At 33.0% G+C, this 24,307-nt stretch overlaps 1 protein-coding gene across 1 annotated transcript; it reads right to left on the bottom strand.

Moving 5' to 3' along the window:
- Window positions 1–5,053: 5,053 nt before the first annotated feature.
- Window positions 5,054–14,039, bottom strand: LOC117339975 (homeobox protein ceh-19-like). The gene is made up of 3 exons (XM_033901700.1): window positions 13,346–14,039; window positions 6,454–6,667; window positions 5,054–5,673 (listed from the first exon to the last, which is right to left on the bottom strand). Exons 1-3 carry the CDS (start codon window positions 13,839–13,841, stop codon window positions 5,559–5,561), a joined length of 825 nt encoding a protein of 274 aa, XP_033757591.1. The 5' UTR covers window positions 13,842–14,039; the 3' UTR covers window positions 5,054–5,558.
- Window positions 14,040–24,307: the final 10,268 nt, after the last annotated feature.

A 24,307-nucleotide genomic window follows, 5' to 3' on the forward strand; every position in this document is an offset into this window, starting at 1 on the left:
CGAGGACGAAGACAATAATTGTTTACGAAAGTAAAACTAAATTCTGTTGTACCGAGGACCAAGACAATAATTGTTTACGAAAGTAAAACAAAATACTGCTACACCGAGGACGAAGACAACACTAATTTACGAAAGTAAAACTAAATTCTGTTGTACCGAGGACCAAAACAACAATTGTTTACGAAAGTAAAACCAAATTCTGTTGTACCGAGGACCAAGGACGAAGACATAATCGTTTACGAAAGTAAAACTAAATTCTGTTGTACCGAGGACCAAGACAACAATTGTTTGCGAAAGTAAAACTAAATTCTGTTGTACCAAGGACCAAGACAACAATTGTTTGCGAAAGTAAAACTAAATACTGATGTACTTAGGAACAAAACAACACTAATTTACGAAAGTAAAACTAAATTCTGTTGTACCGAGGACCAAGGACAACAATTGTTTACGAAAGTAAAACTAAATTCTGTTGTACCGAGGACCAAAACAACAACTGTTTACGAAAGTAAAACTAAATTATGTTGTACCGAGGACCAAGACAACAATTGTTTACGAAAATAACACTAAATTCTGTTGTACCGAGGACGAAGAAAACAATTATTTACAAAAGTAAAACTAAATACTGTTGTACCGAGGACCAAGCAACAATTGTTTGCGAAAGTAAAACTAAATGGTGTTGTACCAAGGAACAAGACAACAATTGTTTACGAAAGTAAAACTAAATTCTGTTGTACCGAGGACGAAGACAACAATTATTTACGACAGTAAAACAAAATACTGTTGTACCGAGGACCAAAACAACAATTGTTTGCGAAAGTAAAACTAAATACTGTTGTACCGAGGACCAAGACAACAATAGTTTACGAAAGTAAAACGAAATTCTGTTGTACCGAGGACGAAGACATCAATCGTTTGCGAAAGTAAAGCTAAATTCTGTTGTACCGAGGACCAAGACAATAATTGTTTACGAAAGTAAAACAAAATACTGCTGTACCGAGGACGAAGACAACAATCGTTTTCGAAAGTAAAACTAAATACTGATGTACTTAGGAACAAAACAACACTAATTTACGAAAGTAAAACTAAATACTGATGTACTTAGGAACAAAACAACACTAGTTTACAAAGTAAAACTAAATACTGTTGTACCGAGGACGAAGACAACAATTGTTTACGAAAGTAAAAATAAATTATGTTGTACCGAGGACCAAGACAATAATTGTTTACGAAAGTAAAACAAAATACTGCTATACCGAGGACGAAGACAACACTAATTTACGAAAGTAAAACTAAATTCTGTTGTACCGAGGACCAAAACAACAATTGTTTACGAAAGTAAAACCAAATTCTGTTGTACCAAGGACGAAGACATAATCGTTTACGAAAGTAAAACTAAATTCTGTTGTACCAAGGACCAAGACAACAATTGTTTGCGAAAGTAAAACTAAATTCTGTTGTACCGAGGAACAAGACAACAATCGTTTGCGAAAGTAAAACTAAATTCTGTTGTTCCGAGGACCAAGACAACAATTGTTTACGAAAGTAAAACTAAATTCTGTTGTACCAAGGACCAAGACAACAATTGTTTGCGAAAGTAAAACTAAATACTGATGTACTTAGGAACAAAACAACACTAATTTACGAAAGTAAAACTAAATTCTGTTGTACCGAGGACCAAGGACAACAATTGTTTACGAAAGTAAAACTAAATTCTGTTGTACCGAGGACCAAAACAACAACTGTTTACGAAAGTAAAACTAAATTATGTTGTACCGAGGACCAAGACAACAATTGTTTACGAAAATAACACTAAATTCTGTTGTACCGAGGACGAAGACAACAATTATTTACAAAAGTAAAACTAAATACTGTTGTACCGAGGACCAAGCAACAATTGTTTGCGAAAGTAAAACTAAATGGTGTTGTACCAAGGAACAAGACAACAATTGTTTACGAAAGTAAAACTAAATTCTGTTGTACCGAGGACGAAGACAACAATTATTTACGAAAGTAAAACAAAATACTGTTGTACCGAGGACCAAAACAACAATTGTTTGCGAAAGTAAAACTAAATACTGTTGTACCGAGGACCAAGACAACAATAGTTTACGAAAGTAAAACTAAATTCTGTTGTACCGAGGACGAAGACAACAATCGTTTGAGAAAGTAAAGCTAAATTCTGTTGTACCGAGGACCAAGACAATAATTGTTTACGAAAGTAAAACAAAATACTGCTGTACCGAGGACGAAGACAACAATCGTTTTCGAAAGTAAAACTAAATACTGATGTACTTAGGAACAAAACAACACTAATTTACGAAAGTAAAACTAAATACTGATGTACTTAGGAACAAAACAACACTAGTTTACAAAGTAAAACTAAATACTGTTGTACCGAGGACGAAGACAACAATTGTTTACGAAAGTAAAAATAAATTACTGTTGTACCGAGGAACAAGACAACAATTGTTTACGAAAGTAAAACTAAATACTGTTGTACCGAGGAACAAGACAACAATTGTTTGCGAAAGTAAAACTAAATTCTGTTGTACCGAGGAACAAGACAACAATTGTTTGCGAAAGTAAAACTAAATACTGTTGTACCGAGGAACAAGACAACAATTGTTTGCGAAAGTAAAACTAAATTCTGTTGTACCGAGGAACAAGACAACAATCGTTTGCGAAAGTAAAACTAAATACTGATGTACTTAGGAACAAAACAACACTAATTTACGAAAGTAAAACTAAATACTGTTGTACCGAGGACGAAGACAACAATTTTTACGAAAGTACAATATGTAATTTGTACGAAACTAATATTTTAAGTTAAAATCTACATGAAACAAAACCCGAAACTAAAGTGGTGATTTAAAGAATAGGTAAGATAGCGTATTGGTATTATAACAATTAAACACCATTTTGATTAAAGAGGCAACCATGATGTTAGAACTCGGTAGCTGGCATAGGACGGCCGTACTTTCGTGTAAGGTACTGATCTAAGATAACAGGTTATTAGTAAATTAAAATATCTTTACTAAAGTGCATACGATATTATCCGCTCTAACTGAAGTCAGCTTTACTTACGTCCGAAAATAAATCGCTGTGTCACCTAAATAAATCCATACTGAATAAACTTAAAAAGTGCAAAAAAAAAAAAAAAAAAAAGAACTTTAGTTAATCTAGACAAAAGGTCAGAATTGCAGTTTGCGGTAATATTGATCATCGAAAATATCAAACATAGATCTACAACGTCGCAGAAACACTAAAAAAAAAAGAGGGGGGGGGGGGGGGGGGGGGGGGAGGGGGACAAGTGCATGTTACCGGGACATGAACAATAACAAAAACCACCGTATGCTGACCAACAGTACAATATTAATAACGACACAGAAAACAGGGTAACTACATGTATGACGATAGTATGATAAACATCGACACAGGGAACGGGGTAATTATGACGATAGTATGATAAACATCGACACAGGGAACGGGGTAATTATGACGATTGTATGATAAACATCGACACAGGGAACGGGGTAATTATGACGATAGTATGATAAATATTGACACAGGGAACGGGGTAACTATGACGATAGCATGATAAATAACGACACAGGGAACGGGGTAACTATGACGGTAGAATAATAAATAACGACACAGGGAACGGGGTAACTATGACGATAGAATAATAAACATCGACACAGGGAACGGGGTAACTATGACGATAGTATGATAAATAACGACACAGGGAACGGGGTAACTATGACGATAGAATGATAAACATCGACATAAGGAACGGGGTAACTATGACGATAGCTTGATGACCAATGGCGATGACATTAACGAATGCGTGATTATGACTATTCAATATGCTACTGTATTAAACAGTAATCACTGATGATTGGAGGGTTCATGTTTAATTTATCCGTTCAGAAGTTGTGTTACACAGCTGAAAGAGCAGTTATATTGGATTGTTGATTCAACATCAATAAAGTCAATATGATATGTTTGTATTACGATAACCCGAATAGAAGATGAATGTATTGAGGCGAAGATTATTTCATAACCAGCCATAAGGTGGTACTAATGTTGGAATGTTTCTGAAGTTAAAAGAAACAAATCTTCAGCACCGTTTCCATTTTGAACTATAAATACAAATAATATATACATAACTAGAAAACGTTAATTTAAGTTCTGCATATCTCAACAAATGTAACTTTATTGAAGGAACGTGCATCATCAGCTGCATCAGGTAATTACATAATATTGAAAAAATAATAAAACTTTATTTTTTCATTTCACTATCTATAAGAAGAAAACGGTCGTTAATGAGAATGATCTTTACTGTTATAGTTTCTTTAAGGATTACATTGAATATATCTTATGCTATGGAGCCATAACACACACGTACCCTCACACCCACCCTCATACCCACACACCCTCACACACACCCTCACACTCACACACACTCACACCCACCCGCACACCCACCCTCATACACACACACCCTCACAAACACCCTCACAACCACAAACCCTCACTCCAACACTTTTTCACACCCACACTCCCTCATACACAGACACCCTCACAAACACCCTCACACCCACACACCCTCACACCCACACTTCTTCACACCCACACACCCTCACAACAACACACACACAGATAAAAACAGAGTGTACTCTATATAAGCCGTGGCCAGTTTATAAGAGAACACTGCGGTTTCTTATGTTTTATATCCTTAAAACATAAAAACATATTTAAGTGAATCTTTATCTTTTAATCTGCATCCAGAATCCCTGTGGAAACCCACTTTAATTACTTTATTCATGGACCCTTTCTCTCTTAGAAACCAGTACGTCGTTGTATCAGCCAATCAAACGCCACATTACAAATGGTGAAGTTTTGTTGTTGCGTTATTGGCTGGTAACGCAAATGTTTAAGCCAATGAAAATGCTTGTTACAAGTTAGATTAAACAGAAATAATGCACATGTTTTCCTATTATCAAGCTATGTTTTATTATTACAACCTGAGAAAAATAATGACATGACCTCGTTGAACGTAGAATTATTATATTCACCGGTAAATATACCAATTCCTCTCATATCGCCTTGATACAAACAATGTAGATTTTTATCCAATCAGATAGCCATATAATGATGATATTTACGCTGATAAATAGTCTCAGTGTTGAGTATCAAATACGATGTGTACAAGTTTTACAATGTAAATACCTACAGGATATCTCAGCTGATATCCTTGTGTATATCACTCCGTATAGTATGGCTAGTTTCCATCAAATAAAAAGAATGTGACAGAAACGTAGTAAACCTGGCGTTTCTCCTAAAAATAGACGAATATTTTATATAAATTAACCTGCTTCTTCTGCATCATTTTGTATTGTATACACGGTGGTATAAACTCCCCCGTTATCATCTCATATTTAGTTGATTCATTTATGTATGAAAACAAATGTATCACCAATCGCAATAGTCCTGTTATTTCGGTTATTGTCATTGTTATAACCGGTTAATGTCATGATTAAATTCTCCTTTAGTGTCTATAACTGTACGCCATTCTCTAGTACAAGTCCTTTTGGTGTACACCGTCCTAACGAAAGCAATAACCGATTGGCTGCCTGTCTCTCTAGTTCCTTCTCCTCAGCCGTCTGCCGTCTGTAAAATAAAATAAACGTTTTAGTTGTAGACCCGGATTGGCATGATCTTGTTATTTATGACAATAACGATACAATACTAGTGACGTCACAATATATAGCAAAGACAGAAACGTTTTGTATTCAATACAATCTTTGACATACATAAAACACTTCATAAAGCATCTGGTTTAATATATCTAATATAGCCAAAACTAATTATGAACATGCCAAGTAGGTAAACCGTGAAGATGCTATTTTTTAAAGAGTTCAAACGTATATAACATTTGTCAAACCATAATACCAACACGTGGAATGAAAATTAACCTCGAAATTGAAGGGAACCTAGGCAGGTACTATCCTTAAAACGATCAATAAGAAGAAATAAAAAGGTGGAGTTTGGATTCAGTATGAGGAATTTGATTGCCTCCACATTCTCAGTTTTGTTAGAATAACATAACATTTCCATTCGTGAAGATCATTTTGTCATCACGTTAAACCCGATTTGACATAATATAAAATGTTGTGTATTCAAATATTAATTACATTTAAGTTGCAGACATATTCCATCAGAGCTATATGAATGGATTTCCTTTTCGGAATATTATCCAAATCATTTTCTTTTCTCTTAAAGTTTGATTTCTGAACAATTATACTAAATATGAATAAAGCAATTCAAAGTATGACAAAACAAATCGGCATCATATATTTGTTTTGTTTTTGTTGTTTATTTGTTGTTTGTTTTCAATTGTTGTAACCAGGTGCTGAATCGGCAGTATTATAAACACAAAGATCAGCTCACCTCCATTTTGTGCGTCTATTTTGGAACCATGTCTTCACCTGAGAATCAGACATTTTGAGAGACTTAGCAATAGAAGATCGCTCGGAAGATGCAAGGTATTTCTGTTGCTCGAATCGTCTCTCCAGCTCCATGATCTGTAGTCTTGTAAAAGATGTTCGGGGTTTCTTCCTTTTCGGTGGCGTTCTATTTTGGTAGGGATGTCCTATCCTCCTAACTGGAGAAGAGAAAGGTACAGGTAAATACCAATCAACGTACATTCTTAATTCGTTTTGTTCTGTTAACAACTATGTGTCGTGCCATTTCGGACTTTTAGGCATAGCTTTTCAGTAATATTGCGAGGATGACGGAGGCAAAACCATTTAGTCTCCAACACTATTGAGATTATTTTGCAGTTAGACACTTAATATATAAATATTGTTAATAGGAAAACTACACATGTAAATACATTTTCAGATTGACTCGAGGTTAAGTATGGTAATACCTGTATAAGACATGTTTAATATCTGTAAATTTCTCTATTTTTATACATGTAACAATGCGTTTATTATATTCATTTAAACATATTCAGCATTCTGTTAGCATTGGTACATGTTATTGATCTTTATGTTGAAAAATGATAAAACTCCGCCAAGCCTGTCATATCAATTGCTTTCATTATCTCATGATCATCATATGTTTTTAATATTCTCTAAAAATATCGCCAAACATTGTTCTGTATTGATGCCAACATTAACTGATTACGTATCAGAAAGGAAAATAATTACATGAATGAATCTATTGTTTGTGTATAACAGATTGCCCCAGTGTCTGAGACCAACACTATCAGCCCAGCCATCAATCACTGGCTGTTTGTAGATGCATCTTCATAAAACTAACATGTTCGAACATTCATTGAATGGTGACTCCCTGTTGGGCTTATTTTTCACAGATCGAAAGATTGAACAAAACATGTTTAAACGCCTCCTTTCACAAAAGACCTACTCCTCGTGTAGAATTGTCTACCATTTTGATAGTAAGTATCTAGGTTTAAAGTGTATTTCAATAACATATTTTTAACAAGCCAAAACAAACAAATTTATCATTTCTTTTAAAATTTCAATTTTTTTTTCAGGAACATTCTCCTCTTGTACTATAAATTATCTTCAAGAAATTGTGAAAGAATGTGTTCGCACAGAATATACCAGGTAAAGCAAATGTTTGTCATTTGTCGAATGCAGTTTTGCAGTATGGTAAGGTTTTGAATTGTACAGCTTCTCTTTTGATATTGTTTCCATCAATCCACTTCCTCACACGAATTGATAACATATTTAAGATGGAGTAATGCACCTTAATATTACCATAATGAAAATAATAAAAAGTTGAAATTTTCGTGATTAACTGATATTCGTTAATCACTATTACTCAAAACAGAAAATATAACCTGCTATGAATATAATTAAAACAAGACGCTTAGTTTTGTGAAGTACCTGGTCTCATTCTGCCTGTAATCTTTCAGGAGTCCCCATGCACCTCTCTAATTTTGTTTATATTTTACCCTCGTTTAATCGATTTCGATTTTGAATGATGGCTTCGTTATCATGTCAGTATTCTTTGATGTTTTTGATAACAGTGTCGAAAACGGAGGACACTCTCTTAATAAAAGTATTTATTAACAGCATACTTCCTAGGCTATAGGTAATAAGGTTACCTACATGTACCTACGAAAGTATCTGGTATATAAGCGTAAAAAATGCCGTAAGTTTGATTTCAAAGGAAAGCGCATTAAAAAAGGAGAGAGAGAATTCTAACTCAATATCGATAAAACGAGGGCAGAACACGAACAAAAATGTATGTATGGAGATCACAGAAAAAAATACAAGGATAATAAGACCAGTGATTACAGAAGGGTAAGCGTCTTAATAAGAAAATACCACGGGTGTACAGAAGCGAACCGAAAGTCTTGGATCTGGTAGAGACATGATGTTTTAAAAAGTTAAGCTGTTTTAACGCTATTACCATGTGAATAAATGATAATTCTGTCAGTATTGAAATAAAGCCCTACGATATTAAACTTGTTCTGTATAGCGATATATTTAATATCTATATCGAACAAAAAAAAACTATGAACAAGAAATAAAAGTAATCACGGTATAATTTGACTTTGAGACCTTGACCTTGAGAGGAAGTACAGTTTTAGCGGACTCCCTTATAATGTTGCCATAACTTCAGTCAACATCCAGTTTTGAAATAAATAAAAGAAAACTAACAGAACTCGAGTAAGAAACAAAACAAAATAAAAGGCCATATGAACCTGATAAAATCCTTGATCCATATGTAATCGTCATACTATGATTAGGATCCATATGTAATCGTCATACTATGATTACGATCTATAGGAATAACACGTCATCTCATTATACAATTTACTTCACTTAGATGGACTTTATTCTATATTAGTATTCTTCCTTTCCCCATCAGTAATGCAACAGAACATTCTGAATGTGTTACAATGCATTTTATATAATATTCTGAGTGTGTTATAATGCATTGTATATATGTATTATGATTTGCACTTTTGTAAAGCTGCTATGGCAGAAAAAAATTAATGTTATTTATTCCTCGTTCCTTTTAAGAATACGTTTTCAAGTAAAAACAAAGAATTTCCTGGTTTAACAATTACCTAAATTACACTTGATATCAGCTGATTCTGTATATATGGTACCATATCTCAACTAATTTACTGTATTTAACATCAGCCGGTCCCCTATATACTTAACATCAGCCGGTCCCCTATATATATATACTTAACATCAGCCGGTCCCCTATATATATATACTTAACATCAGCCGGTCCCCTATATATATATATACTTAACATCAGCCGGTCCCGTATATATACATATATATATACTTAACATCAACCGTTCCCCTATATATATATATATATATATGCAAAATCTTTGTATACCATGACCAGTTTTAATTTGAGTACGGAGTACGGATCTATAGATTTGTTGTACAGATCTATACGATGTAATTGCTCCAATTAAGTTTTTAATGGATTGGTTTGTTTAAACCGTATGATATAGTTGGTCTCAACCCTTGTAAACTGGACAAATAAGTGTTTTATAAATTATGTACCCTACTATTATGACGTCATCAAACTATGACGTCATAGGATGTACCGAATAAAATTCATAATCCCCTGAAGAGCGGCAGAATGTAGCCGCGAAAGTACTAGGGAGACAGCAGATCTGTGTTTGGCTTTTTATTTTATTATATACATATATATAGGTTTACATATCTCAACTACGTTTACTAGAGTTAACATCAGCCGATCCCGTATACATATATAGGTCTACAGATACCATGCAGGAAGGCTATATACAAAATGTATGATTACACATGTATCATATCCTTTGGGAGCTTATATCATAGTCAAAAGTTACTTTCATGGTCAAAAGATCACAACATACAAAATACTTTGAACCATTAATGTAAATACATGATTTGAGTTTAGAGGCGATCAAAACCTCTTAAGGAAAATAATTAAGCAGTAGAAAAATCATTAAAGTTATTGAAAATACCACTTATTGGGTCTGGTGTACTCTAGTGCTATCAAACTTTATTATGCTTAGGTCATCAATCTAATTGTCAATCCTATTGAAGAATCAATTTCCCTTTCCAATAATGTAATACGACTGGGTTCGGTTCTAGATGTGTTAGTTAAAATAATTCGAGATTGCGTTTTTACTTGAAAATTAGACAATAAAACATTTACTTGTATCAATTTGTTTGTTGTGTTAAAAAATGAACGTCACTTATTCCAAAATAGATGTCGCTATTGTAATGTTTGCAATGTTGGTAATGATGACGGTACGCGTGAATCACCGCATTGACTCTATAGCTCATCAGGTAATATGTTTGTACGGAACCATTGAGCTGATCAATTTCAATCCATTTATAAGTATTACTTGAGCTAGATAAAAAGCTCACAATCAAATTTACCGATAATCTTTAATGTTGGTCGGTCTCACATTTATGCATAGAGTTTGTAATCAATCTGGAATAATAAACGATAACAATATGATTAAAACACTTTACAGAATAGCAGAATAACATTTATTGAAAACGACACCTTAGTATGGTAGAGTCCGTCCAGTTTATATATAATAGTACATTAATTATAAGTTTGTTGATTTGTGTCTAGAAAGATTTGCCAGCTAGCGGTACCAGTAAGACGAAGGGCTTGTCGTCCCAGAGGAAGACTAATTCAATTGTGTTGACTGTATGTAACTTGATTTTATTAGAGCTCAGTGGAATCAAACGAGAACATTAGGGATGAAATACACCATGTCGGACTGTGAAAACTCCATACAAATGTTAATTCATTACTACATATGTTTATTATTACGACGTAATTTATGAGAACTGAATTTTTAAAATGACATAACAGATAAGAATGTGTAGCATGGAAAACAAGATTTACCCAACCAGTAATAATTATTATATTGTGTATCACACGTTATGATTCAGTAAGATATTTCACAGGTATCATAATATCAAATGTGACGTCACCGGTAAAAATTATATGATGTCAAGAGGTAATACAAAACAAAAAACAAAAAAAAACATGGTCGCATTTTTTAATTTATGAAATTTAATCTGTTTGATTATTCGATACACTAGCGATTTTATTTATATTACGTTATAAAACATCGGGAAGGGGTTCCATCAAATTTATATTCTATAAACCATTTCATTATATCCCTTGTAATGACACACAGACAGTATTATATCCGTTATAAAGCATGGCTGGTCATAATAGTAGGAAATATAACACCACTTTATAATACTTATCATCTTTTCATAATTCTAAGTTCGTTGGAAAAAATGAGCTGGTTAAATATTTCAATAAAGATTATTTAGAATCAAGTATTCTAATCATAACAAAATAGGTTTTCCTTAATTTACCTAATAATTATGGAAAGGTAAGACAGATTTCTATTCAGAATATGTATGGATTTCATACCTTCCAAAAAACGAAAAACTAAACTAAACTAAAAACCGAAACAAAATCGTACAAAGAAATTGTGCACATGTTTAACCCTTAAATGTTATTTATATTTGTATGCATGAATACGGTCTAATTATTTATGACGATGTGCTAATGTGCTTTCATGAACCCTTTATTTGGTTTGTTTGATATTTCTGTGATGTCTAAAATTAATCATTTTGAAATAAACGCGTTATACACGGAAAATAAGCGTTAAAAGCGAAAATCCGGTACATTCTCACACAACATAGCAATGCCTTTCTAACTGTTTTTAAATATGAAAAACTTTTAATGAAAGATAAAATTTAAATTAAATATGTTTTACACTTAAAATCCTTTATCACGCAGTAGACAGTGGACAAGTTAGCTGTCTGCAGTTTTTATGACAATTCACATGCCATACGTTTTGTTAATGCCACCACACAACACATGCATGTAAACAATAAACAAACATCTATCGGATAAAGGAAATATCAAATCACACACGTTTTGTTAAACTAACTTTAAACTGACACCTCGTTACATTTTATGTGACGGCATTTTTATGCCTAAATATCTGTGTTGTTCATTTGAGGAAAGTGTACAATTGTTTCAGTATCTAACAATTTTGATATCAGTTATGGTGTCAATATAACTTTTACTTATAAACACTTGGTAGACAATATTATGAAGCATCCAAAGTGTGACTACTTCCATTTCTCGACATGAATTGCATTACCTGTAATTATTCAATATTGATCATATTATCAGCTTTTTTAAATGCTGTCCCATTTTATCAGTATATATTAAGAAAAACATCGATCATAATTAAATCATGATTCATTTTAGACTAAACGTTAATAACAACATCGCTCTCAATTAAATCATGATTCTTATAAGACTAAACGTTATCAACAACATCGCTCTCAATTAAATCACGATTTATTTTAGACTAAACGTTATCAACAACATCGCTCTCAATTAAATCATGATTCTTTTTAGACTAAACGTTATCAACAACATCGCTCTCAATTAAAATTCATGGTTCTTATATGACTAAACGTTATCAACAACATCGCTCTCAATTAAATCACGATTCATATTAGACTAATAGGTAACAATAGAAATAGGTGGTCGAGTGTTCGACATTTAAATAATGTAATTAAATACAAAAATATAATAAAAACAATGTTATGATTACAAATAAATTATTAATTATTCACTAAAATTCAACTACTAGTAAAACAATAATGTCCTATATGCTGATACAGAATGTTACCATCAAAACAGCAGTTCCTGGACGTAACGTAAATTGGTTTTGGTTAGAATGTTACGAAATACCGTCGTTAAAATAGCAAACGATTAGAAAAGCATACCAGTTCCTTGTGGCGTCCCGAATTAACTTCTCAAGCAGCGATGATAATCTTACGGATTAAACTCAAGTTTACTTATTATACTTCTAACATGAATCCCGTTATTATTGTTCTAAACATATCAGTATTTGCCATTTAATCGTAATACTGAAATCGACGAAAACATTTCTTATGGCTAGCGAAAGTGATTCATAGACATTGTCAATTTATAGTAATGTTTAAAAAGCTATGTAAACCAAATGCGTACGTTGTTTATCCTTCTAAACGTGTTTGCATAAATGAATATTTTTACTCGTCGTTGTGATAAAAGTATTATCTACTAAAGATTTCACCAAACTTTTTTCGATGAATAATAAAGGTTTATAAGTATCCTTATCCAATATTACATAGTATTTAGTTTTTTCGCTTTGAAAGCAATATGATTCAAACACAACAATGGACGTGAAGTAATTTTTGAATTAAGTTTAAATAAACAAGTATTTGACAAGCTTCGTTTAAATACATACCACCAAATCTGTCTTTGTTGATATCTCGGAGTGACCACATTGTCAGATGGTTTGCTATCGTGTAAAATGTCTCTTGTGTCGGAACTTTATGATCCTCTGTTTGCTCAGATTTCAAACTTAAGTCCATTCCTCCCACACGTGAATACGCGGCCTCGTCAATTTTACTGTTATTTTTAACAACATGTCTATCATTTTCGTCATGACTTTGTTCATTTTCTCCGCTGGCTTTTCCATGGCGTCTTTTTCCGGACTGTCTCAAGATGCTATCAATCCCGAAGGAAAGGTGTGAAGAATCGTACCTGCATTTTGGAGAGTTATTTTCGTATTTATCCACCTCCTCTTCATCTCCACTAGAGGGCGTTGGTAAACTATTTTCCTGTGGCATACCTTGAAAAGGTAATCGGTTTCTTCTTTCAATATTTAATTTCTCAACACCGACCCGCGTATACATCTCATTGTGCGCTGCAATGTCTATATCGAATTTTTCTTCAGCCATTTTGACTTCTGCTCTAATGCGCCAAATATCCTGGCTCTCTTTATAGCCTCCTTTTACCAGAATGAAGAGTTTCCTCTCGTCGGGTCAATTAATACAGCGGATTGGGAGGAGAAGGGGGAATGATGATGATGATGATATGGCCGAGTCAGACAGTTAAATGCTTTAATTTACCAAATAATGAAAGAAAATGACAAACAGTTGTGTTATAGTGGAGTGTTATCTCTGGCCCACTCTGGGCTACGGCCACGCCCTGACAAGATTAGGTTCAATAGAAGTCGACTAATAGGACATCTGTTTGCCTTGCCCGTTTAATGATCGATATAGCCCCGTCCAGTCAATCACATTAGGCTAAGCACTTGTAAATTTGGCATTCCCACTGACTATTAAAACCCTTTAAATTACCATGAGATCTCACAGATATAGTGGCCCTGCCTTTTCCAGTAGTGTTATTCTCTAGTCTCTATCAAACCACTGGTCGTGAGGCTATTGATCGAAATGACAAATCAGCTTTATTGCCTTATAATACGCCGATACAGTTTTAGGTTATAACTCCATCTGATCTGTTCGAGCAGACAATTGAATAGGCAGTATCTCCAAGTTAAATAAACAATTATTAAAAGTGAAATAAATATCACACAGCCCTTGGCCTATACGTCATCGATCCGGCTGCTGACTCGTGGCGGGCCGGAGGGCATCCTTATCGGTAGACTGTGTTGGGTCCCTATACGAACCTATGTACGGGAGCCGACATACGCTGACGCCTAAGATGCAAAGATTTTTTTAAGGAGAGCGGCACACGAATCCTAAACACGCATATTACGGCGGCTTGATTATGTGACATAGAAAATATATGGGGAAATTATGTGAAATTTCATATCTAACAGATCAGAAACAACGACAGGGGAGGCGCTGAATTTGTTAAATTTGCCTTCAAAGCTTCAAATGTTTATTGTTTTATGACGGGACTTTTTTTTCAAAACAAATTTAGCATAAAATAGAAGAATTACATCAGTTTACAACAAAGTTATTTGTGATGATGTAAGTAGGTTTTTTAAAAGACCAACAGAAAATACTGATTTGAACAGTAATTAAGGCTGAGGACACAAGGTTTTAAACATTCTAATTAAAATACAGATCATCAATTTTCACTACGTTATAGTCTGATTAAAATACAGATCATCATCAAACACTACGTTATCATGTCAGTCTGATTAAAATACAGATCATCATTATACACTACGTTATAACGTCAGTCTGATTAAAATACAGATCATCAATATACACTACGTTATAACGTCAGTCTGATTAAAATACAGATCATCAATATACACTACGTTATAACGTCAGTCTGATTAAAATACAGATCATCATTATACACTACGTTATAACGTCAGTCTGATTAAAATACAGATCATCAATATACACTACGTTATAACGTCAGTCTGATTAAAATACAGATCATCAATATACACTACGTTATAACGTCAGTCTGATTAAAATACAGATCATCAATATACACTACGTTATGATGTCAGTCTGATTAAAATACAGATCATCATTATACACTACGTTATAACGTCAGTCTGATTAAAATACAGATCATCAATATACACTACGTTATAACGTCAGTCTGATTAAAATACAGATCATCATTATACACTACGTTATAACGTCAGTCTGATTAAAATACAGATCATCAATATACACTACGTTATAACGTCAGTCTGATTAAAATACAGATCATCAATATACACTACGTTATAACGTCAGTCTGATTAAAATACAGATCATCATTATACACTACGTTATAACGTCAGTCTGATTAAAATACAGATCATCAATATACACTACGTTATAACGTCAGTCTGATTAAAATACAGATCATCAATATACACTACGTTATAACGTCAGTCTGATTAAAATACAGATCATCAATATACACTACGTTATAACGTCAGTCTGATTAAAATACAGATCATCATTATACACTACGTTATAACGTCAGTCTGATTAAAATACAGATCATCATTATACACTACGTTATAACGTCAGTCTGATTAAAATACAGATCATCATTATACACTACGTTATAACGTCAGTCTGATTAAAATACAGATCATCATTATACACTACGTTATAACGTCAGTCTGATTAAAATACAGATCATCATTATACACTACGTTATAACGTCAGTCTGATTAAAATACAGATCATCATTATACACTACGTTATAACGTCAGTCTGATTAAAATACAGATCATCATTATACACTACGTTATGACGTCAGTCTGATTAAAATACAGATCATCATTATACACTACGTTATAACGTCAGTCTGATTAAAATACAGATCATCATTATACACTACGTTATAACGTCAGTCTGATTAAAATACAGATCATCATTATACACTACGTTATAACGTCAGTCTGATTAAAATACAGATCATCAATATACACTACGTTATAACGTCAGTCTGATTAAAATACAGATCATCAATATACACTACGTTATAACGTCTGTCTGATTAAAATACAGATCATCAATATACACTACGTTATAACGTCAGTCTGATTAAAATACAGATCATCAATATACACTACGTTATAACGTCAGTCTGATTAAAATACAGATCATCAATATACACTACGTTATAACGTCAGTCTGATTAAAATACAGATCATCAATATACACTACGTTATAACGTCAGTCTGATTAAAATACAGATCATCAATATACACTACGTTATAACGTCAGTCTGATTAAAATACAGATCATCAATATACACTACGTTATAACGTCAGTCTGATTAAAATACAGATCATCATTATACACTACGTTATAACGTCAGTCTGATTAAAATACAGATCATCAATATACACTACGTTATAACGTCAGTCTGATTAAAATACAGATCATCATTATACACTACGTTATAACGTCAGTCTGATTAAAATACAGATCATCATTATACACTACGTTATAACGTCAGTCTGATTAAAATACAGATCATCATTATACACTACGTTATAACGTCAGTCTGATTAAAATACAGATCATCATATACACTACGTTATAACGTCAGTCTGATTAAAATACAGATCATCATATACACTACGTTATACGTCAGTCTGATTAAAATACATGATCATCAATATACACTACGTTATGACGTCAGTCTGATTAAAATACAGATCATCATTATACACTACGTTATAACGTCAGTCTGATTAAAATACAGATCATCATTATACACTACGTTATAACGTCAGTCTGATTAAAATACAGATCATCATTATACACTACGTTATAACGTCAGTCTGATTAAAATACAGATCATCATTATACACTACGTTATAACGTCAACCTGATTAAAATACAGATCATCATTATACACTACGTTATAACGTCAGTCTGATTAAAATACAGATCATCATTATACACTACGTTATAACGTCAGTCTGATTAAATATAGATCATCATTATACACTACGTTATAACGTCAACATGATTAAAATACAGATCATCATTATACATAAATGTACACTACGTTATAACGTCAGTCTGATTAAAATACAGATCATCATTATACACTACGTTATAATGTCAACCTGATTAAAATACAGATCATCATTATACATAAATGTACACTACGTTATAACGTCAGTCTGATTAAAATACAGATCATCATTATACACTACGTTATAACGTCAACCTGATTAAAATACAGATCATCAATTTACACTACGTTATCTCACTAAAATGATTATTATAAATTGCATAATGTACACTACGTTATAATGTCAACCTGATTAAAATACAGATCATCAATTTACACTACGTTATCTCACTAAAATGATTATCATTAATTTACATAATGTACACTACGTTATTTCATTAAAAATACAGATAATCAATTTACATTACATTATAGTCTGATTAAAATACAGATCATCAATTTACATTACATTATAGTCTGATTAAAATACAGATCATAAATTTACACTACGTTATGCATTAAGTTTAACGTAGTGCATATTGGTGATCGTCAGAGCATTTAAAAAGTGGACATCAAGGCATTAAATAGCAATAGACAGAAGAAAACATTGCCATTTTTAAGTGTGATATTTCATTAGTTTAAAGGGATGGCCGGTTTATGAACGAGCAAGAGTATTTTTTTCCTTTTGACTTGTTACGAGGCATTCCAAGCACAGCTGGACACATATAATACAGGTGGAGCTGAATTAATCTGCGCACATCATCATCATTTGATGTTCATTGCTAACTTATCTTTGTGTGTAATAAATTCGATCAACTTAATCAGCGATTCGCCATCCATTGATCTGTGGCCAGATTTGAAGTTGAAACGACAGAAATCACAGCTTTTTATAGTTTATTTAATACGTTGTCACTGAATATGTTACGATACATATGTACGCTGTTTAAGGTATATTTATTTACAGGGAATACTTTAAGTTTTTTTAACTTGTTTGCTGTGGGTGTTATGTAAATATTTTGAACAAAGTCAAGAACATTTTACAATTCGTATCCACTCACTTCCAAAATACGTAAACATAAAGTCATTCGAGGGTGCATTGTGGTGACTATTAAATTGATTACCAAAGGCAATTGATATATAGTCTATAATATTCGTGTTACTTGTGGCAAAACCTTTTGATGAATATTGATAATGAAATATGTTTAAACTAATAGTCTTTCTTAATAAATGGTGTGTATGCTTGTTTACTAGATCCTCCACTGCCGGGCTGTAGGCGTCAGTAATGAACATATTTGCCACTCACCAGAGGTCGTCCAATGTACCGCTGTTCTCTCTACCTTAAGTGTCGTTTACTACAACTGTATTTTAGACAATTTGGTGTTTAGCTTTAAGTTGTTTTTGGCTTTTGTTTGTGTTTTTGTGTATTTTATAGTACACAATGGTGTATTATCCTCGGTTTCAAAACAGCTGCGATAACCACGCTATAACATTAAACGATGTTACAGAAGTCAGCGTTGATTCCTCCCCCTAAACACACCTATCACTGGAGCTCGTAAAGTGTGTCCTCTCTCTCTCGCCCGACGGAACACCCAGACAGAGCTTCACAATATAATCAGAAAATTCCTATGAATTAAGTGTTTTTGTTTTCACACCAAAACGTAAATTCTGTAAATCTATATGCAAGAAATTTGTTTTATTTTCCTAGTTTTCTCTCCAATAATGGAAATGTAACACGACTGCACAATTTATTTCGTCTCGATATCATATACATCCTCGGAGTGGTCGTGACCTGTCTGGGACTCGTAGAGAAATGGAATACATCACATGTATCGGCATTACGCACCAAACAGGATTTAATAAAACAGTTACTTTTTTTTATAATAAAGTATCTGTTGATTTAGAGAATAAGTTCAATGCATTTTGTTAAATGAATTTGTGTCAAAATCACTTTGAAAATATTTATTAAAGAGGTACTTCAGTCAAACAACAGTTCGAAATATGACAGGCAAAACAAAACCTATGCCGATATGGAATCGGACGGATAATGGGTGGAAAATTAATGAATACATTTTCTCAAGGGCGCCGAATAGTGGCATTTCCTCAAATGATGTCAGTGCATGAGATAAAAGTGGTAAAAAAGGGATATCGAAAGATAAACAAACGTTTAAGTCAAAGGTAGAAAGATAGCCTTGGTCAGTTTTATTTTGCAAGCAGGAAGCTATGAAAATACGACGTCAGTTTCAATTTTCATTTCGACCGTTTTAACTGATGAAATTCTCATATTTTCAGTGACCACGTACAAAACACATTTCATGTAAAAGTATACATTGTAAATGTGATTCGAGTTACACAAGTTTAAAGTAGCATCGTCTGGAAGGTCATACTTACTCTCATTTCCGGAAGCCTTATCGCAGATTACCCATAACCACACACTGGAAAACGAACGAAACATGAGCTATCTAGTTCATCCCTTATAAACGTAGTTTAATATATATGAACGCGCTTAGGATTCAATAACCTTTCAGGTGATGACGTAACCAAAAATAACATTATTTTCTTGTTAATTGTGTGAATTGAATAATGAGCGATTTTAATTTCTCATACTCATTAATCGGTGATTACTTCTATGTTCTATAAATATATGTTTACGAGTTTTTAACACACTGTTTTCCAAGATTAAAAGAATGCTACATGGACAAATCACGTGGGTGGGAGGGACGAGTCCGTGCAGCGTTCTGCTGACGAGCGGTCACATGCATTCTTGTAGGACCTACCGATTGTAACGTTACTGTTAGCTATTTACAAAACAGGGCTGTGGATACTTTTAATTTTCGTAATTAATGGAAAGCCACAGTTGTAAGAAATAGTAATTTTAATATTACGCCTGATAACATTTTCCAACAGTGACTTAATGGTTGGTGGAACGGAAATAGGTATTGGAAACGAAATATCATGGAAATATTGAAAATTACAAATATGACATTTTAACTACATGTAATTAAAACTCATTATCTAAAATTTTGTGCTTTGGGCTAATGTTCTTTCTTTCACATCCAATATTTTGACTTATCATGTGTACGTAACAAAATGTATTTATTGGCTCTTGATGAAGGCAATATTTAATATAAAATACTGACCTAAGTTTTCCTTGGGTTTACATTTTTTGTATGTTGCTGTTCTGTCCGGATTGTCGTTTCCGTTTCTCTTTAATACAACTTTAGTCCTTCTCTCCGCCCTACGGTATTCCGCCGTTGATTTGGTGTTCTATTAATAAACTATTCTCGTGACGGTTGTCGAATGCTCCTGGTCAAATTTACAAAACACAGAAGTTGTATGGTCGCCATCATAATGTCAGGGGAAACATTCTTTTTCGTTGTGTGATATTAGGTTCAGTTCGTAGATGTTCCTTGGTAAGTCTACTGTTTTCGTTGTCTGAAATCCGGTTCATCATTTTGAAAGCTTGACAAACTTGCCCCTAAATTGTCATTACTTGAACCGGCGATTAAAAAGAGATCGCTTACCCTTTTAGAACGCATGGTATCATGATACGTCTTTGTTTGCACAAACTGATAACGGGTTAGAATCCACGAAACTTACAATCTTTGTAAACGTTTCACAAAACAATTGACATAGTTTGTGTCAGTAGTCTAATTTCAAGTATTCCAAAGCCTGCTGAAAAGGAATTGTCCGGAGGAAAAGAATGAAATCTAACACAACTTTGATGAAGGTTGGATTCTGTTAAATATAAGAAAATGATGCATAAGACAACCAAAGATTTGAAATAGATAACGTCGTGTAAAAAAATGTCCTGAAATCCTCGAAAGGTTTTCAATTACTATGAGGACGTCACACCAGAAATCCCCAAGTGATTAAAAACAATGACCTGGGAACTTCAACAGGTTAAAAATAAAACCCCGAAATCGTCGAGAGGTTAGAAACAATGATCAGAAATCCTAGGACTCAAGTGATTAAAAACAATGACCTGGGAACTTCAACAGGTTTAAAACAATAACCCGAAATCCTCGAGAGGTAAAATATAATGTCCTAATATCCTCGAGAGGTAAAAGATAATTTCCTAAAACCCTCGAGAAGTAAAAGATAATGTCCTAAAATCCTCGAGAGGTAAAATATAATGTCCTAATATTCTCGAGAGGTAAAATATAATGTCCTAATATCCTCGAGAAGTAAAAGATATTGTCCTAATATCCTCGAGAAGTAAAAGATAATGTCCTAAAATCCTCGAGAGGTAAAATATAATGTCCTAAAATCCTCGAGAAGTAAAATATAATGTCATAAAATCCTCGAGAGGTTAAATATAATGTCCTAAAATCCTCGAGAGGTAAAAGATAATGTCCTAATATCCTCTAGAGGTAAATATAATGTCCTAATATCCTCTAGAGGTAAAATATAATGTCCTAAAATCCTCGAGAAGTAAAATATAATGTCCTAAAATCCACGAGAGGTAAAAGATAATGTCCTAAAATCCTCGAGAAGTAAAAGATAATGTCCTAAAATCCTCGAGAGGTAAAATATAATGTCCTAATATCCTCGAGAGGTAAAATATAATGTCCTAATATTCTCGAGAGGTTAAATATAATGTCCTAAAATCCTCGAGAGATAAAAGATATTGTCCTAAAATCCTCGAGAGGTAAAAGATATTGTCCTTAAATCCTCGAGAAGTAAAAGATAATGTCCTAAAATCCTCGAGAAGTAAAAGATATTGTCCTAAAATCCTTGAGAGGTAAAATATAATGTCATAAAATCCTCGAGAGGTTAAATATAATGTCCTAAAATCCTCGAGAGATAAAAGATATTGTCCTAAAATCCTCGAGAGGTAAAAGATATTGTCCTAAAATCCTCGAGAAGTAAAATATAATGTCCTAAAACCCTCGAGAGGTAAAAGATAATTTCCTAAAACCCTCGAGAAGTAAAAGATAATGTCCTAAAATCCTCGAGAGGTAAAATATAATGTCCTAATATTCTCGAGAGGTAAAATATAATGTCCTAATATCCTCGAGAAGTAGATAATGTCCTAATATCCTCGAGAAGTAGATAATGTCCTAATATCCTCGAGAAGTAACAGATAATGTCCTAATATCCTCGAGAAGTAAAAGATAATGTCCTAATATCCTCGAGAAGTAAAAGATAATGTCCTAAAATCCTCGAGAGGTAAAAGATATTGTCCTAAAATCCTCGAGAAGTAAAAGATATTGTCCTAAAACCCTCGAGAAGTAAAAGATAATGTCCTAAAATCCTCGAGAGGTAAAATATAATGTCCTGAAATCCTTGAGAGGTAAAATATAATGTCATAAAATCCTCGAGAGGTTAAATATAATGTCCTAAAATCCTCGAGAGATAAAAGATATTGTCCTAAAATCCTCGAGAGGTAAAATATAATGTCCTAATATTCTCGAGAGGTAAAATATAATGTCCTAATATCCTCGAGAGGGAAAAGATAATGTCCTAATATCCTCGAGAAGTAAAAGATAATGTCCTAAAATCCTCGAGAAGTAAAAGATAATGTCCTAAAATCCTCGAGAGGTAAAATATAATGTCCTAAAATCCTTGAGAGGTAAAATATAATGTCATAAAATCCTCGAGAGGTTAAATATGATGTCCTAAAATCCTCGAGAGATAAAAGATATTGTCCTAAAATCCTCGAGAGGTAAAAGATAATGTCCTAAAATCCTCGAGAAGTAAAATATAATGTCCTAAAATCCTCGAGAGGTTTAATATAATGTCCTAATATCCTCGAGAGGTAAAAGATAATATCCTTATATCCTCGAGAGGTTAAATATAATGTCCTAAAATCCTCGAGAGGTAAAAGATAATGTCCTAATATCCTCTAGAGGTAAATGTAATGTCCTAATATCCTCTAGAGGTAAAATATAATGTCCTAAAATCCTCGAGAGGTAAATATAATGTCCTTATATCCTCGAGAGGTTAACAACAATAACCCGAAATCCTCGAGAGGTAAAATATAATGTCCTAAAATCCTCGAAAGGTAAAACATTTGAAAGTGCTTATTTCTAAGGTATCACACTACAGAAAGACTGCCGGGCCATGGGGGATTTTTTTGTTAAGCAAATAACTCCTGTATTATAATATGCATAAAAATGATAAAAAGAAAATAAATGTACACTATATTTGGTATATTCATTATGAAGTATTACATACCGGCTTCACATTTGTTAAAACTAAAATAATTAAATTGGTTCCAAACTTAATATATAACATATGTCAAAACAAGATTAATTCTGTCTTTGAGATAGAAATATTAAATTTCAAATAGGTTTCAGAAAAAAAATATGTAGAGAATAGTGTCATTTTGGGTCAAATATCATAATATTTTGCATTTATTTTTAGGTTTTTTTGAAGTCGTTACCATGGTATTTGCAGGTCTGAAAAACATTGAAAAAATAAGTGTTCTTATCCTTTACAGTTGTATTGAAATTGACAATGTTATATAGATTACAAATATATATACTTTATTAGAGGTAATATGTAGAGTTAACTGGCTATGTTTACATATCTAAGACGTGTGCCTTATTTTTCAGAATTGGGCATTTTTACTGTACACTGCTACCTTACACGTCGGATTCAAATTATTAATTTATACAGGTCATGTTAAATTACATGGTATTACGGCATCTCCTTTACCAGAAATACAAATTAGTTTCTAGAATTATCATCACACTTTAATGAATTAAATTACTTATTATTTCACCTGCTTATTATAGTATTGCATGTGAACATTTAGGTAGTGCAATCGGAATCCTGAATGAAATGCTGCATTATGATTCTTTGAAATAAAAGATGTAACAACAAGATGTAACAACAAAATGTATTATATGACTACTAAGTTTTGCCATTTGACAAAGGAATTTCATAAATTTTCTTAAGTATAGCACGTTTAATATAATATGTCTGCGTTGTGATTGGTTGTCTGCAGAAAACTATATTTTTA

This window comes from Pecten maximus, chromosome 12, assembly GCF_902652985.1.
Source record: "Pecten maximus chromosome 12, xPecMax1.1, whole genome shotgun sequence".
NCBI lineage: Eukaryota > Metazoa > Mollusca > Bivalvia > Pectinida > Pectinidae > Pecten > Pecten maximus.

Bases quoted from the DNA above. Each gene is read 5' to 3' on its own strand.
- LOC117339975 (XM_033901700.1), bottom strand. From the start codon at position 13,841: ATGGCTGAAGAAAAATTCGATATAGACATTGCAGCGCACAATGAGATG. The intron at 6,668-13,345 runs GTATGTATTTAA...TCTCTTCTCCAG, and splicing joins CAACAAAGACAGATTTGGTG to TTAGGAGGATAGGACATCCC. The intron at 5,674-6,453 runs GTGAGCTGATCT...TTTATTTTACAG, and splicing joins AATAGACGCACAAAATGGAG to ACGGCAGACGGCTGAGGAGA.